The following is a 17,631-nucleotide window of genomic DNA, read 5'->3' as shown; positions in this document are numbered from 1 at the left end:
TGCGGGCTGCGGGGAGGGTCCTGAAAGTGAGTGACAGGCGCGACACTCCCGTTTTTTAGAATCCGCTGGCTGCAAAAAACTGTGGCCGCGCACAACCTGCGTTTAACAGCGGCCAGCCAACTCTTGGTGGGAGCGCGCCCTAACGGAGTATTTCTATATTGCAGTATTGATACTTTTACTTAAGTAAAATATCTGAGTACTTTTTCCACCACTGACCATAACTGATTTCAATTCATACATGAGACATGAAAGCAATAAAAAAGCATGAGTAAGGGTTTAGAAGCCTCAATGGACTGTGTCGATCTAATGTGAAGAGACAGGCTGTTCAAGAGCCTTGGGGCAGCAGTAACAAAAGTGTTGTCACCCCTGCATGTTTGTCTGGTTTTGGGTAAAACCAGCAACCGCATGTCAGCAGATCTCATAGCTTTGACAGGGGTATAGGGCTGCAATAGTTCACAAAGATAAGCCAGTGCCAGCCCGTGAAATGATTTAAAAATAAATAAAGGAACCTGAAAATCTATTCTAAAACTTAACAGGGAGTCAATGAATTTATTTAGGGGATATGAGATGTCATGTGGCCCTTCCTCACGGAGAAGGCAGCCCAGGTGCTCATCCAGGCTCTTGTCATCTCCCGCCTGGACTACTGCAACTCCCTCCTTGCTGGTGCTCCGGCATCTGCCATCAGACCTCTGGAGCTTGTTCAGAAAGCTGCGGCTCGTCTGGTGTTCAACCGCCCCAAGTTCTCCCACACAACTATCCTTCTCCGTTCTCTACACTGGCTCCCCGTAGCGGCTCGCATCCAGTTTAAAACCCTGGTGCTAGCCTATAGGGCAGTGAAAGGAACAGCTCCTCCTTACCTCCGGGCTATGGTCGATGCCTACACCCCTGCCCGACCACTTCGGTCTGCCACCTCGGGGTGACTGATTGCCTCGTCACTCAAGGGTCCTTCTGGCCGATATACACGGTCACAACTGCCCATCTTTCGCCGCAGGCTGAAAACCCACCTCTTCAGGAAACACTACCCTTCCTCTTCGCCTTGCCTACTTGTTGTTAACTAGTTGTACGAACTCTTGTTTTATTGTTGTATTGTTTTATTGGATCTTGTTTAGTCGATACACTAATTTGTTTTAGCTCTTGCTCATTTGATTTTGCTATTTGTCTCATCTGTTTAAGAAAGTATGTAGCTGATATATTGCACTTTTACCTTAGCGCTAGGTATACTCTTGTTTTTGCAGAAAATGCACTTAAGACTTCTGGTGATTAGTAGTTTCGTTCCCTACCTATGTTGAATGCACTTATTGTAAGTCGCTTTGGGAAAAACAATACAGAATATACTATAAAAAAACGTTTTTTTAGCTCATCTGCAGCAAACGAGTTTCCTCGTCATCTGGCGTGTGTGCAGGTGCCCCCCCTACTTGATGCTCCCTCAGTGAATGATATGGTTCAACATTTTAATCTCAAATTAGAGTCAGGTCTCGTCATAGTGGCTCCTATGAAAACTAAAAAGAATCTTAACTCTAGAGTAACACCCTGGATCAACGAGCACATGCGCTCACTCAAGAAAGAATGTCGTAAAGCTGAGCGAATTTGGAGAAAAAACAAACTCACTGTCCACCTAGAGATCTTTAAGAAGTCAACAGTGGCCTATAACAAAGCACTGCGCTTGGCAAGGCAGGCATATTTTTCAGGCATTATCAATGACAACAAGCAAAATGCCAGAGTCTTATTCTCTACCATTGAACATCTCTTAACACCCCCCCAGGCTTACAAGGAGTCGCTCCCTGCTTCTAAAGCTAAGTGTGATGAGTTCGCATCCTTTTTTGAAATTTGTTTTTTTAGCATTCGAGCTGGTATTATGAATGCTGCTGCTAGCACTGCAAATGCGGCCAATGGTGCAAAAATGTAGATCACTCCAGAGGAAGCCTAATATCATTCTGCGCAATTAATGAAGAGGAACTCCGTAAAACTATATCACAGATGACATCATCATCTTGCTCACTGGATGCAATACCCACCCCGTTTCTCAAAGAGGGTTTTAGACAGTGTGATTGGAGATATCCTAAGAATTGTAAACAGCTCTCTACTTTCAGGCGTCTTTCCAGACTCACTGAAAACGGCTGTAGTCAGGCCGTTACTCAAGAAACACAACCTTGATCCATTGGTGCTGGGTAATTATAGACCAATCTCTAATCTGCCATTTCTGGGCAAGGTCTTAGAAAAAACTATCTTTCATCAACTGGATGTGTTCCTACAGAACAATAAGGTTCATAACAAATTCTAAATTACGCACTTGGTTAAGACGTAGGCCTACAGTAGCCCTAGTTACTTGTTGGCCTACCTACGGTACGTCCCTAGCTGCGCTGCCATGCAGCGTGTCACTCTTAAGTTAGGCAATATACACTTGGCATAACATTTTGAAATAAGTAAAAACGACAATGCACAAACACCAGCACTAGAGCAGAGAGCGGTTGGCTTACCTGAAGACCCTTACATTCCAGTGATCATGGCCAACTAAACAGGAATTAGTATCTTTTATCATGTGTTTTGTCATGTGTGTACATTAAGCTACAAGTGCTTTCAGCCTGCAGTGCCCAAACAGCACACTTGGTCAGCATAGCCTACGTCTCTCACTCACACTCACTAGCCTATGTCTCTCACTCACGTCTCTCAAACCCACAAAATATTGTGTGAGTTTTAATTGCATATTGTCCACCATATAGGTCTATTGAGGAAGAAACCAGACAGTAGCCTTCAATATAATAACAAAGGGAATAGGCTACAATGTGTAAGTGCGATGTTACATATTGCTTTAGTCCGACAACTGTATCCCATTCTCTGTCAGTCCACATCTCACCTGTCACCTTGTGATAGGACAGACGATACAATGCAGATACACCAGACAGACCCAGGCTGCTGTCCTGTCCATGGTGCTGAAATGCTGTGCGTTGTTTCCATGTGTATCGTTTAGGTATTGGATTCCGTGAGTGTTCTACTGTTCCTATGTCTGCTTTTAGCTGTGTTTAATTATTTATATTTTAGGTCCTTTATGAACTGTAATGGTTGCTTTTCATGTGCATTTTACGATGTTGCTGTGAAAGCCTGGTAATGCGAGGTCAGTGTTTCTGCTGGGCCAGGCCCAGAGCTTAATCAATGATGATAATGATTAAGCCTTAGTCTCAATGAGAGTCACCTGGTTAAATAAAGGTTTAATTGATAAAAAAGACCAATTGTGGGGAAAAGTTGTAACTGAGGAAATGTATGGTGAATTATTGGCACTAATTTATGGAACAGTGGGATACTTCAACAATGACACTCAAAGGCAGAGCTTTAACACATTTCAACACGTCATTATAAGTTGGTAGCCTATGCTGTAAGACACAGGTTTTAATTTTCTCATGTCATAATAACGACAATGCCTGCATTCTTGCTTTGGAACGGCACTGCTTCTCATTTGAATTTACAGACAGACATTCAATCGCTCCACGAGTAAACCCAGGCGATCAACGTCTGGTTGCCATGGAAATATTATTATATATTTGTTTTGTTTTTATTGTTTAGAAACATTTTTTTTTAATGTTTAGATGGAGGAGAGGCTGACCTGCGTCCACGCACACGCTGAATGTAGAGTAGGTGGGTTATAGAGCACTGCTGTGCTTGTGCCATGCGTAAATGAGCACAGGTAAGCCTAAGCCATAGATTTTCCATGATGACACATTTTGTATAGGCCTATTCCCACCCCTTCTTGTTGTCCTATGAGAACATTAATGGTTAGTAAAAGTTGAGAAACACTTATGTGGAACAACCTCAAACAGAATAGGGGCGGATTATGGAAAATATCCTAGCCTATCTATCTTATGTCCATTTGATTGCACTTTATTATTCTCTCTCTCTCTCTCTCTCTCTCTCTCTCTCTCTCTCTCTCTCTCTCTCTGGCTTTACGCCCGCCCACATTTTCAGTCACAGTGAAACGTTACGATTATTCACATGCATAGCCTAACTGATTACTCCTCTCTAGCCTATCTCAGACTAGCCCTCAGCTCAAAGCCTGTCGCCTCTATCAACAGAATAGGCTATGTCATAGCCTAGACAAGGGGAAGTGGTGATGATTATTTTCCATTCTAAATGATATAATTTAGCTTTAGAGTTTAGCAGTGGTGTAGTGGTGATTGTTTAACTGGGGGGACACTAAATCTGCGTGCACACGGCAGACACGCTCCGACCACTGCAGACCAGCGTTATGAAATATTCATATTTAGTTTGATGTTTGATTAATTTTAGTTAGGCTTACGTGTGCATAGTAGTTAGAAATGTACTATATTTAGTTTTAGTTTTCTTTGTAACTTTTCCAAGGAATGCCCTGATTTATTTGTTTCTATCTGCGTTTGATCTTTCACTCCATTAAGGGACAAGTTGAAATTGAATTTAAAATGGAGGTTGCACATCTGATGGGGTGTGAAGTGCCTTTAACTGCTGGCTTTTGTCAACACACACTTCAACACACTTAATCATAAATGGGCATCATCCAGGACTCGTCTTTGCCCAATTATTTTAATAACAGAAGTGCAGGAGTAGCTTAGGCTATGTTTTTTAAATAAAACTGTTGGTTTATTTAAGCATGTCAGAAACAGTCTAATATACGTGGAGTAAACAGGGCGTAAATCAGATGTTTAAATCATAGTCCGACCGGTCGGAATATGGGGGTAGGTCGGACCAGCGGGCAGTCCCCCAGATCTGTGTCCACAACTTTAGGGAAAAAAATCAACATTAGGGGCTCCGTAGTGTTTGAGTGATAAATGTAAATATAATTTATATGACTTGCAAATCCCACGTGCAGCCAGAGAACAATGTTCTTTGAAACTCCTATTCAAACTCCTGATCACAGCCCATAATGAACATGTTAGGGCTTGTGAGTGTGACCCAAGTGCACAGCTAAGAGGAGGTGTGACATTGGTGAAGCCCAAATGCATATACAGTACGTAAGCAAATAGGAGTGCTGAGTGGTGCGGCCTCCGCTGGCTGTCACAACTCGGTTCAGGATTCAGGGTACTGGAGAGAAGAGGAGAAGTTGGGTCAGGGACAATAATCACAGAGGAAAAACAAGAAGGGTGTGTTCCTCAGAGCGCAGATCCCCGCCAGGACAGGTTGCCTACCCAGGGCTGTGTTGCAAGCTGTTATAGCACCACCATGAGGACAATTTAAAATAATGGGGGTGGAGGTTCTTCCTTGGCCTACTAGGAGTGTGCTTGCAAAGTTTCACGTCTATTGGACGCTGCATTCATGATTCGCATTTTATTTTTTAAACGGGCCCCTCCTGAAAACGTTGAAAGCCAATCATAGCCGATCAGAATGGAATCTGAAAAGTAGATGCAGATGCAGGTTGATCACGTGACCACAGAGATAATATGTACTGATTTGTGTCAGTTGTGGAAAGATCTGTATGAGTAACAACAAAAACAGTGTTTTGAAGAGCAAAATGTCGTAAGATATTGTCAGAATGGCAGAAATGGGCATGGCCTATATGGGGAGCTACATCGTGATCCAAGGAATCTAGAGAATAAAGTGTTTGACTGTAAGACCTATAGTTCAGGAGTTGTATGCAAAATATGAATTGGAGTCACCATGAGGCTAATTAGAATGAAATGGGACAGAGGTTCTTCCTTGACCTACTGGGAATGTGTGTGCAAAGTTTCACAACAATCAGTTCATTGATTGATTGAATACTTTATCAGAATGCAAACAGCACGGGTACAGTCATACATTTGGGCTAAAAGGATAACACAAAAAAGTCCTGAGAATGTGTTTCCATTGTGGTCCTATGTATTCAATTCATCAACATAGCATAAAAATAACACCAAAATACATTATCATCAACAAATATAAAACACTATATGTACAGAGTAGAAACAGGGGGGAAAGGGGGGGTAATGAAGGCAGTGGATGCCGTCACCTTTCTAAGGGAGAAGTGATAATTACCTCCCCTTTGACCTCCTGAAAGATGTGTTTTCAGTATGCTCTCACTTGATCTCTTTCTCTCTAACACACACTGGCGCTGTTTTTGCGTTGGTGTGTGTGAGTGTGACACAAACACACAAACGCACACTCAGAGCAAGCTTTTTTTTTTACCAAATGTACCTGATGAGAGGGAGACAATAGAGCGAGCAAATGGGAGGATTCCTAATTTTATTAGGCCTGTCCCCGACTAAGGATTTGTATAGTCGAATCTGATTGGCGACTAATTCCCAATAGTCGACTAAGGACACGCCCCCCCCCCCCCAAAAAAACTATTTTTTTTGCATGATTCGACTGAAATTGGCAGTTGAATCAGTCTGATTCAACTGCCAATCTCTCAGTCAAATCATGCAAAAAATATGTTATGCAATCGAGGAACATTCCATTTGGGCTGTAGGGGTGCTTAGTGTCTGATTTAACATATACTATTGGTTTCTCCCAATAAATCATGATGTATATCCTATTTTTGGCAAACTATTAGTTAATTAATATAAAAAACTAGGCCAATCTCTCAGTCGAATAATACAAAATAAAATAAAAAAAACGTTTTTTTTATTTATTTTTTATAATTCGACTAAGAGATTGGCAGTCGACTCAGACAGCCCTCGACTAATTAGTTGACTATTCAAATACTAGAGGTCAGGCCTAATTCTTATACAAGATGAGTGTTAGGAAGGATCAGATAATCACGTGGAGGAGCATGTGCTCGAAGTGTCCTCTTTTTGGGGATTCAGAATATGGTCACCCTAGTTCTTTCCAACAATGAATATCTGCAATATCTACAATATATGATAGGTGTTATAAGTGCTATGGAAACGGCAAACTATCTCTAGTCCTCCTGACCACAGTCTGTTGTTTATCACATATTGCTATGGTTGGAAACTGCAATCGGTCGCAGCTCGGCACCTGGGTGTGGGCTTGGGTTGCAGACCCCAGTTTTAGGCTTTTGTTGCAAGTGATTGCAAGTTGCAACTAGTTGTGTTGTGAATCATTGGTCTGGACCAGTGGCACAGCCAGAACTGAAGTATTTGCTGTGCCTGGCCAGGAGTGGGCACATGGCCCAATTCATTTTAAAATGAATGAATTAAAATTCTTTAAAGATGGAGTGCCATGATATTTTTCAACAAAAGAAAGTGTACAGTAAGTGTTAAAATGTTGTTTTTATGTAGACACACCCACCAGTGCATTAAGTATACCTGGTTCTCACCTTAGCACCTCCTCCACCACCTTAGCACCACCCACCTGTCCTAGTCCCTCCTCCTCCTCATGCCCACACCTGTTGTGTTATGATAATGAGGGGGAGGGTGTGGGCTTTGTGATGTCATTAAAGTGCAGTTTCTCTATTGGCACGTTTGACCCTCAAGGTTTCAGCCTCCAGGAAGAAACTCCAAATAGTCAGAGAAGACATAAAACACCATAAAAACACCACCGGGGGGCTTAATGAAGTTCTATCAACCTCATAGACACATGAAAAACAGAAAAAGTGCAAAAACATGGCACCAGCTCTTTAATTTTACCTTCAATTTCCTCTAAATGTTCAGTCTGGTGTCTTTGAGATTAACTGGTGTCGTAATGTCACGGTGGCCCAACTGACAGCCAAAACATTGAGGCCAATACCGAGCGAGCGCACACACACACACTGACAGACTTCATTATATAGGAGTGCTGGGGATATAGCGGCATGATCGCATCACCCGCTTCTCACAGTATATTGCATAGTGTACAACAGCAAGTCGCAACAATATTCCAAATCTTAACAAGCAAGATAGCACCCCATAGCATAGCAGCAGATAACATGGGGACAATCAATGAAAAGCCACTCGGCAAAATAATTACATTATGACCTTTGATGTCTTCAATCACGTATTAATCCATAATCGAGGGGAACTTGAAGGGCGGACGTTGTTGTGGAGTTTGCCCCGGCAAGGTGAATCCCTCCACCGCTCCAACTCCTCAGAGGGGTCCACGTGATGTCAACAATACATTCTGTATTTGCGTTAATATCTGGCACCTGCTGCTGCTGGTGGCAGTCTCGTTTTTTTTTTTTTTTTTTTTGCAATCAACGTTTGTTTTTTGGTATTGTGAAGTTAACATTTAGGCTACTCTCAGAGAGACTTCTCGTTTGTGTAATCATAAACAAAGACGCAAGTTTCCTGGGTGAAGAAAACTGAATCTGGCGCATTCTAGAAACACCAAATCACAACACACGTCTCACACACACATACTTTAGCACAATGAATTTGTATTGATTGAGTAGATAATGTTGTCTCCAATCAGTAAGACATTGACACCCACTGCCCGATTTAGCAGCTTAACAGTGTGACATTGAATGCAGAGATTGCGGTCCACATTATGTTGTTATTTTAGTTGTTGTAATGAAGTTACTGTTATCAAAATTGCTTAACATGATATTAAAAAATGTGAAAATATATATTCTTTGATTTTATTAGAAATTAGTTTGGGTGGGCACGAGCCAGAAATGGGTGGGCCCAGGCCTACCCAGGCCCACCCGTGGCCTCACCCCTGCTGGACTGGGCTTATTTTATCTTTCTATGAGCTGGGTTGGTTTCCATGGATCTCTCTGTTTTCACAGTCATGTTGGTTAGTGTCAGCTGGTGGAGACAACAGTTAGACATTGATGACTCGTTGTTCTACTTCCTACAGTGTGGATCATGGAGGAGAACACTGGATGAAACCTCAACTCCATAGAAGATGTGAGTATCTGTCTGTCTGTCTGCCTCCTTGCCTGCCTGCCTCCCTGCCTGCCTGCCTGCCTGTCTGCCTGCCTGCCTGCCTGCCTGCCTGCCTGTCTGTCTGTCTGTCTGTCTGTCTGTCTGTCTGCCTGCCTCCCTGCCTGCCTGCCTGCCTGCCTGCCTGTCTGTCTGTCTGTCTGTCTGTCTGTCTCTTGTAGATCTCCTCTTTTAGGTATGTGACAGTGTGGGTTGAGCACGTTTTGGGCTTCCCATCTCATTGTCCACTTTAATCCTAGCATTTCCGATTTGCAAGCTTTGCATCGCGACACGTAAGCTTGTAGATCTGCTATATACATTATTTTTTTTGTGGAAGATTTTGATAAATAATGACATTAAATATTCATAATCTAAATCTGTAAAGTAATTGGTAATGAAAGCTGTCAAATTATTGTAGTGGAGTAAAAAGTATAACAGCTGCCTCTGAGATGTAGTGGAGTAGAAGTATAAAGTATTGAAAAAAGGGAATATTCGAGCACTCGGGTGGCACAGTGGTAAAGGTCCTGCCCATCTCCACTGAGGTTGTGGGTTTGAGTCTACCGTGGTGCAACCGGCTTTGTCGGGCGTCTATGTGATATTTGTCATTGCATGTAGTCCTACGGGCTGGGGGCGGCACCTGTCAGCAGGGAGTGTTGGGCGGGAGTAGCCTCCACCGGGAGGACGTAGAGTCCAGGTCCTCCCGGTGGAGGCTCCTCACTGGCAGGTGAGTCAGTAAGATACAACAGCAGAGAAACACTCAGAAATGTGTATGTGGAGGAATCAATTGGCATAACAACTAAATTGGGGAGAAAAAAGGAGTACTAAATAATTGGCTACCCTAAATGTATATAAAAAAATATGAGGTGCAGGGGGGGAGTAGTAGCCAGGATACTGTTGAGAAACCACACTGACAATTCACGTGTGTGTGTGTGTGTGTGTGTGTGTGTGTGTGTGTGTGTGTGTGTGTGTGTGTGTGTGTGTGTGTGTGTGTGTGTGTGTGTGTGTGTGTGTGTGTGTGTGTGTGTGTGTGTGTGTGTGTGTGTGTGTGTGTGTGTGTGTGTGTGTGTGTGTGTGTGTGTGTGTGCGTGCGTGCGTGCGTGCGTGCGTGCGTGCGCGCGCGCGTGCGTTCAGAGGTGGGACAAAGTCCTTGTCTTGCAAGACCAAGTAGTGACTGAAGTATTTGCTCCGGAGTCAAGTCTAGACCAAGTCCTAACCTTTTTGTTTCAAATTACATGAATTACATGAATCATGTGCATTTTTCACAATTAGAATGTCTTTTTTAAACAAGGTTTCTTCCAGTGGCATTTCATCCTTGGCCTAGTGGGAATGTGCGTGCAAAGTTGTATGGCAATCGGACACTGCGTTCATGATTTGAGGCATTTTGGTCAAAATAGGCCACTCCTGCAAACTTTGGAAGCCATTCTTAGCCAATCAGGGTGGAATATGAAAGATTGGATAGATCCGTCTTGATCACATGACTATAGAGATAATGTGAACCGATTTGTGTAACTGGTTCTGCTCTGGCCTCCAGGGAGTGTACATGCAGTTTTCACTGTATTCACCTTATTTAGATGATTTTAATAGTATCGTCTCATGCTTCTTGACCACCTATAGGGATTTCATTTGGGTTCATGAAAAGGATGTTTAGTTAGTTCTTTTGTAACTTTATGTCTTGTGATGTGATGTCACCTAAAATGTGTCACTGAACACAATTGGATGAATTAAATACATAAGATAAATTGTTTGTGCAGATTAGTGATCATTTGCTGTTGACGGTGTTGTGTTTGTTATGCAAGACACTGGTCATGTAGCCCAGAGACCCCTACTTGACAAATAAGATTGAAATGAACAGTATAATATTCAGTTTTTTTTTGTCCACACAAACCTGTCTCACATTCACTGCCAAGGAAGACTTATAACATTTTGGTGGGGGGGCGGGGAGAGTACACCCAGAAATCATGTGATTTAAAAAAAACTCTAGGCACCTTTCATTTTAAAGGATTTATAAGAGTCAATTTTTCTCGGCTTGCTGTTGTTTTTCTGCTTTTTCAAAAAACAAGCTACATTCAAACAGCCATAGCTCTGGAATGGAGGATCGAGACCGGACCATTTCTTTCACCCTCTACTACAACACCCCTGTGTGTATAATGAGCCGATCTCTGTGAGGACGGAGGTCACAGAGAATATTCCATGACTTTTCAAAGGTTCAGTAAAATCGCTGTTTTCGCTGTTAAGGGGACGATATATGGATGAATTAATTCATTAATTCCTGGCAGTCAAAGAGTTAAGACGGACCACTCGTGTCTGCTCGTCTTTGTGATTGTGGACATGTGAGCGCCCGGCCGGGTGTGGTTTCCATTTAAGGGCTTGCCTTGATATATTTAATTGAGTATGGTGTCGCACACTGAAAATAGCCGATCTACAAGCTCATACCACGTCGTTGTGAGCTACCGGGAAAGCATCTGTGTCATTTTAGATTATAGCACATTGGTTGGCTATTCAAAAATAGCAGATATACAAGTTCATAGCACGACACTTTATGCCACGATATGAGCTTGTAGATTCGCTTTTTTTAATTGTGGAAATGTGTGGAAATCTTTGAATATATATTTTTAAAGCAAACATTTTGCATTTTGAACTAAAATCATGGATTTATACACAGAGGGCAATTCTTTCAACATAAAGTGTTCATGAAAGTTCGGAAAAGGCTATTCTCTTGAATGATACCTTCGGGTACGGCATTACTTCTACTCAGTGGTGTAAAGTAACTAAGTACATTTACTCAAGTACTGTACTTAAGTAAAATTTTGAGGTACTTTTACTTTACTGGAGTATTTTCAATTTTCAGTACTTTTACTTAAACTCCACTACATCTCAGAGGCAATTATTGTACTTTTACTTCACTACAATTATTTGAAAACTTTAGTTACTAGTTACTTTGTAGATATAAATGATTACATTATAAAACATACATTAACCACTTTAGCCCTATTTTATACATAGGCTATTTGAAAATAGCCGATCTACAAGCTCACAATGCGTCGCATCGCCACTTTTGGTAATTTAAGTACATTTTTACACCAATACTTTTGTACTTTTACTCAAGTAAATTTTGAATTTCGGTCTTTTACTTGTAACGGAGTACTTCTACATTGCAGTATTGATACTTTTACTTAAGTAAAACATTTGAGTACTTTTTCCACCACTGCTTCTACTCCACTACATCTTAGTAGCATACTATAGCCTATATTGTACTTTTACTCCACTACAATTGTTTGCAAACTTTAGTTTGTAGTTACTTTGTATGATTATTATTACAAAACATGTGTAAACCACTTCCCTATATATTTTTGGGCTATTTGAAATTATCCGATCTACAATCTCACCTGCTTTTCGACACGTTGTGAGCTTGTAGATTTTCATTGATACTTTTAATAAAGTAAAGAATGTGAGTACTTCCACCACTGCACACGCACGCACACACGCACACACGCACGCACAGACACACACCCAGTATCAGGGTTGGATTTGTGTCCTCCGCCTCCTCCCCCCATTGTGTCCTCCTCCTCCCGTCTCCTCCTCAATTCTCTATACACACGCACACACGCACACACGCACGCACGCACCCACTCGTGCACATTAAAGCAGTCTCTCTCTCTCTCTCTCTCTCTCTCTCTCTCTCTCTCTCTCTCTCTCTCTCTCTCTCTCTCTCTCAGTGGATGATGTTTTTAATGTTTACTGTGTTGTTGTTGTTGTTGTTGTTGTTGTTTGTATCAGATTTCCATCATCTCACACTGGACACAAACACAGCACACAGAAAACTCTCTCTGTCTGAGAACAACAGAAAGGCGACACGGATGGATGAGGAAAAGTTCTATCCTGATCATCCTGACAGGTTTGATTACTACCGACAGGTTCTGTGTACAGAAGGTCTGACTGGACGGTGTTACTGGGAGGTAGAGTGGAGTGGAGTGGTTTATATAGGAGTGACTTACAGAAGAATCAACAGGAGAGGACGTGGTCATGACTGTCTGCTTGGACATAATGACATGTCCTGGAGTCTGGAATGTCAGGAACAGGGTGACGTATACATTGTCACACACGATAAGAAGGACACTTTCCTCCCTGTCAGTCCCTCTGGCTCCAACAGAGTAGCAGTGTATCTGGACTGTTCTGCTGGGACTCTGTGTTTTTACAGAGTGTCCTCTGACTCATTAACACACCTGTACACTTTCCAGTCCACATTCACTGAAGCTCTCTATCCTGGGTTCTATGTTGGACCCTCCTCCTCCTCCTCCTCCTCCTCCTCAGTGTCTCTGTGTCAGATGAAGTAAGTAGAATGGAGGAACACACACACACACACACACACACACACACACACACACACACACACACACACACACACACACACACACACACACATTAAAGCACACACAACATGTCACATTGTGAGCTTGTAGATCAGCTATTTTAACCCATTAAAAATGGGAAAGCATCCGTGTCATTTTAGATTTTTGCGTTGACTATTCAAAGATAGCAGATATACAAGCTCGGCGTGAGCTTGTATATCTGCTATTTTTGGGGATTCTTAAAAAAAATCTTTAAAGTTTGAGAACTAGTGGTTTAGAAGGCATTTGTCTTAATGGGTTAAAACTGAATGTTTACTGTATGTGTATCTATTATGACATGTTGTCCAGAATAGAGACTAGGGTTCATGTGGTTAAAGAGAGACTGACATGTCTTTTCTGAGGATCTTCAACTCCATTCATGTTTCTTGTATTTTTCATGTGAAGTATTTATGAAGTTTAACATGTAGTTGTTATTTTAGAGAAGATCACGGTCTAATCTTGAAGCAGTAAAACTGCAGCACAAACGGATACGGAAATAATGGATATAGCGTCATTCCGTTCCCGTCGACTCCATGTTTGTAGTTTTTTTTTCTTTCGCCTGTATCTCTGTTTTTTTTTTTTTGTCCATTTTTCCGAGGAGACGCGTATTTCCAACGGCCTGTAGCGAAGGGGACACTAGCTCCGGGTGCAATGTTTTGCATCCGGAGCAATAGTCAGAGACTCCTGCTCCGGAAACACACAGTGAATCGATCGATAAATATGGATCTAAACTTTTATGACAACTTTAAAACTACTAAAAACACGAAAATCACTCGAAAATAGCTTGACACTGGGTGAGTACATCATGAAAATACTCTGGCAAAGAGTTAAAGGGATACTTCACTTTCACATAAAATAAACATTAAAAAAATATATTTAAAAAAAATGAAAGAAGTTATGGCAAAATAAAGGCCCCCTCACACATTAGTAGGACACTCTAATGCGTGAGGGGGCCATGAATTTTCCATTACTTTTTTCATTTATTTTTAATATATTTTTTAAATGTTTCCCCGTCCCGAAAGTGAAGTATCCCTTTAAGTATATTATACTTAAAGTATCAAAGCAAAAGTACTCAAATGTTTCAAACTTTTTCAAAAATAGCCGATCTACAAGCTCACACCGTGTCACATTGTGATGCGTTGTGAACTTGTAGATAATTTTTTTGTAATTGGTTAATTTATGTTTTGTATTCATAATCATCATAGTGGAGTAAAAAGTGTAATATTTGCTTCTGAGATGTAGTGGTGTAGAAGTATTGTGAGATGTAGTGGAGTAGAAGTATTGTATAACATAAAACTGTACTTAAGTACAGTACTTGAGTACATGTACTTTCCACCTCTGACACACATACAGCTTTTATGACACACACGTATACCCACTGAATGACCTTTGAACTCCCAATATGGATGACTGCCAGGACTGGACCTCAAAAGTTTAAAAGTTGGTGCGTTAAAAATTAATGAATGAATGAGTTAATGAATTAATCAATACATAAATAACATACCTTACACCAGAAACAATGCATAAATGCAAAAAGGTACTTTAATCATGTCTCCAAAGTTGTAAAAAAGCCAACATGTTTCAACCAGAACTGGTCTTCATCAGGGCAAGTATGAGACTGACAAACAAACACAGGTCCATAAATAATGTCAGAACACATGAGAGATGAAGCACCGTTAGTCAATCACCATTAGTGTACTAAACACACCCAGAACTACAATGTGTGCCTGAGCACCACACTGATAGGGATATGAGAATAACACAGGAATGTTATGGATTGCACGTGAGTGCGTGGCTATACTCTCTCAGTGCTAGACCCCGAGTTATCCCGAGTTTTTGGGTTATAACCTCAGTGCCAGAACGAGAAATCCCGAGTTTAAAAAAAAAAAAAAAAAAATAGAAAAAAAATGTTTTTTTTTTTTTTTTTTTTTTTAAAGTGTTCAGAACCCAAGATATCATTATCTGAAGATTTGCAGCTCCATCCACTCTTTGTTTAACCTAAAACTGAAAAAGGCTGTATCTCGCTTCCTAAGCACTTTTTATTTTCTTTGAAAAAACAAAAAAAAAATCTGGCAAAGTTCGCAATAATTTTTTTATTTCATTGGCACTGAAAGAGTTAAGAAGAGAAAGAAAAATGCATACAAATATAAAGCATAACAGCAGCAAAAGAAACCAAATTAAAAATAACATGGTATAAAGGTAAAACAAACTGTGGGAAAAAACATATGTATAGTATATAGCTGCAAAAAAAAACTAAAGAAAACCCATAAAGCCTCATTTAGACCTGGAGGACTGAGTGCGTCCAGTGAGTGGATCCAATAAGTTTCCTGTTGATTGAATTTCCTAAGCCGATCTCCACCTCTGGTTAAAGGTTTGATGTGATCAATGCCTATAATGCCTAAAAGAGTGTCATTACTATTGTGAACACCCTTAAAGTGCCTGGCTAAAGGGTAATCTAGGTTGTTGGTACAGATAGTGTATCTGTGCTCTGCAAGGCGTTCTGTTCTCCCATAGGACTCTCCCATAGCACAGGACAAGTGCAGGTTAATCTGTATATGATAAAGGTGAAATTACAATGAATACAATCATTGACCTTGTACGTTTTGCAGGTTTTTAAATCAATACAATGTTGTTCTACATTGGAATAATGTGGGCAGTTCATACATTAACCCAATAAAGCCATTTGCGTAACCACTTTAACCATTATTTTATACTTTGGCTATTAAAAAATAGCAGATATACAAGCTCATAGCGCGGCACCGAGCGCTGCGCTATGAGCTTGTAGATCTGCTATTTTTTTTGTATATAGTTTTTTAAAGCGAACATTTTTAACTCAAATATTTGATTCTGGGGGGTCCCTGGAACAACATTTTGGGTGGTGAAAAAAGTTTGAGAACCGATGATATTATAGCAACATAATAAACATAAAAAAAAAACCTGTTAGGATTTAGAAGACAATTGAAGAATACCCCAGAAGAAAAGATTTGAGTTAAAAATGTTCGCTTTATAGAGCTTAATAGAAAAAGAAAAAAAAATCGCTTTAAAAAAACATATATTCAAAGATGTGCACACATTTAACAATTTTTTCAAAAAATAGCAGATCTACAAGCCCATGAGAAGCTCTGCTATTTTTGAATAGTCAAATAAATCTAAAAATAACACAGACAGATGCGTTCCCAGTCTTAAAGGATTAAAATGACACAATGGGCCTCTGAAGCCTAGATTCCTTTCTAGAAGGAGGTAGTTGTGTACTAGTTTGTCCCTCAATGAGGGTTAGGAGCTCTTTTAGAATAAATCAAGGGAGGCTCTGGGAAACTGATAATTGCAAGAACAGTTAACATAGACGATCTACAAGCTCAGATCACATCTTTCACTATTTGTTGTACAAATAAGTATATGTCTTAAGTGGTTAAAAAAGGAGCTAACAATATTATCTACAAGAATTATCATTCTCTCTTGCTCTTTCTCTCACTTGCACACACGCGCATGCACGCGCGCGCACACACACACTCTCACACACACGCACACGCACACCCACACGTGTGCACACACAGACAGACAGACAGACATTGTTTTATGTATTCTTTTTTTTATCTCTTACCATGTCTCTCATTGTGTCTCTCAACCTCTGGAACAGTTTTTCACCGAGTGTGACCACAGAACAGACAACCAATGAATACAGGTAATTCATCCTAAACAGTTTCATTGGTATCTTCCTATATAGACATAGAACATCAGCTGATCACTCACCACAGCTGATTCTCCCTGTTTCCACTAACATGTTGATTCTATTCAACCACTGGGATGTACATTAATTTGATGTAACTTGAGACTTAATTAAGTCAATTATATGAATCAAAATGTTTGTTTTGTGTCACAGGTTCAAGTTCCCCGGGGCGTGGCTGTTCCAGTGCAGTGTGACAGGGTTGGTGTTTAAAACAACAGGAGAAGGAGAAGTCCTCTACAGGACTGTTCAGTGGGATGAAAGATGGCTTCAGTCAACAGGAGGGACTCCTGCAGGTCCTCTGTTTAACATCCAGTGTCCTCAGGAGTCTATCTGCCAGCTACACCTGCCACACTGTGACATCACACCTGGTGAGTCAGTCAACGTGTCCTTGAGCAAGACACTGAACCCCTAACTGCTCCTCATGAGCAGGTTGGTGCCTTGTGTAGCAGAGTTTCTTAGAGTCTCTGACTGAAGACCAAAAGCCTAATATCTCCTCTGGCCAAGGGGGATTCTCCTTTAGGCAAGTGGGTTAGATGTCTGGCTTTAGTTTTCCTTACCGTGCGGGAGACCCAGGTTTGAATTCCGGGTGTTATACTTTGCCTGGTTGCTTCCACCATCAGTGTGTGAATGACTGGATGTAATGCACATTGTAAAGCACTTTGAATAAAGGCACTGTAGAAACTAAAGTTATTCATCCAATCATTTTAAAGTTTCTGGTTAAAAGTGACACAGTCTGGGGCGTCCGCTGGCCTAGCGGTCCAGGCGCATACCACATACG

The 17,631-nt window shown here is 41.1% G+C and overlaps 2 protein-coding genes across 2 annotated transcripts in view; both read left to right on the top strand.

The window, feature by feature from the left end:
- The window catches only part of LOC308078728 (NACHT, LRR and PYD domains-containing protein 1b allele 1-like), a 496,405-nt gene that overhangs the window by 457,184 nt on the left and 21,590 nt on the right, over nt 1–17,631 (top strand). The window lies entirely within an intron of this gene.
- The window catches only part of LOC308078258 (NACHT, LRR and PYD domains-containing protein 1-like), a gene marked incomplete at its 3' end in the record, with an annotated part of 39,670 nt that overhangs the window by 19,634 nt on the left and 2,405 nt on the right, over nt 1–17,631 (top strand). The window contains exons 9-12 of the mRNA XM_080419379.1: nt 8,674–8,723; nt 12,516–13,068; nt 16,764–16,808; nt 17,007–17,221. Coding sequence (XP_080275505.1) covers nt 8,674–8,723; nt 12,516–13,068; nt 16,764–16,808; nt 17,007–17,221 — 863 coding nt within the window. The remainder of the gene's footprint in view (nt 1–8,673; nt 8,724–12,515; nt 13,069–16,763; nt 16,809–17,006; nt 17,222–17,631) is intronic.

Source organism: Gymnoscopelus braueri (assembly GCF_963280865.1).
Source record: "Gymnoscopelus braueri genome assembly, chromosome: 22".
NCBI lineage: Eukaryota > Metazoa > Chordata > Actinopteri > Myctophiformes > Myctophidae > Gymnoscopelus > Gymnoscopelus braueri.
This window is presented reverse-complemented; position numbering and strand designations above follow the sequence as displayed.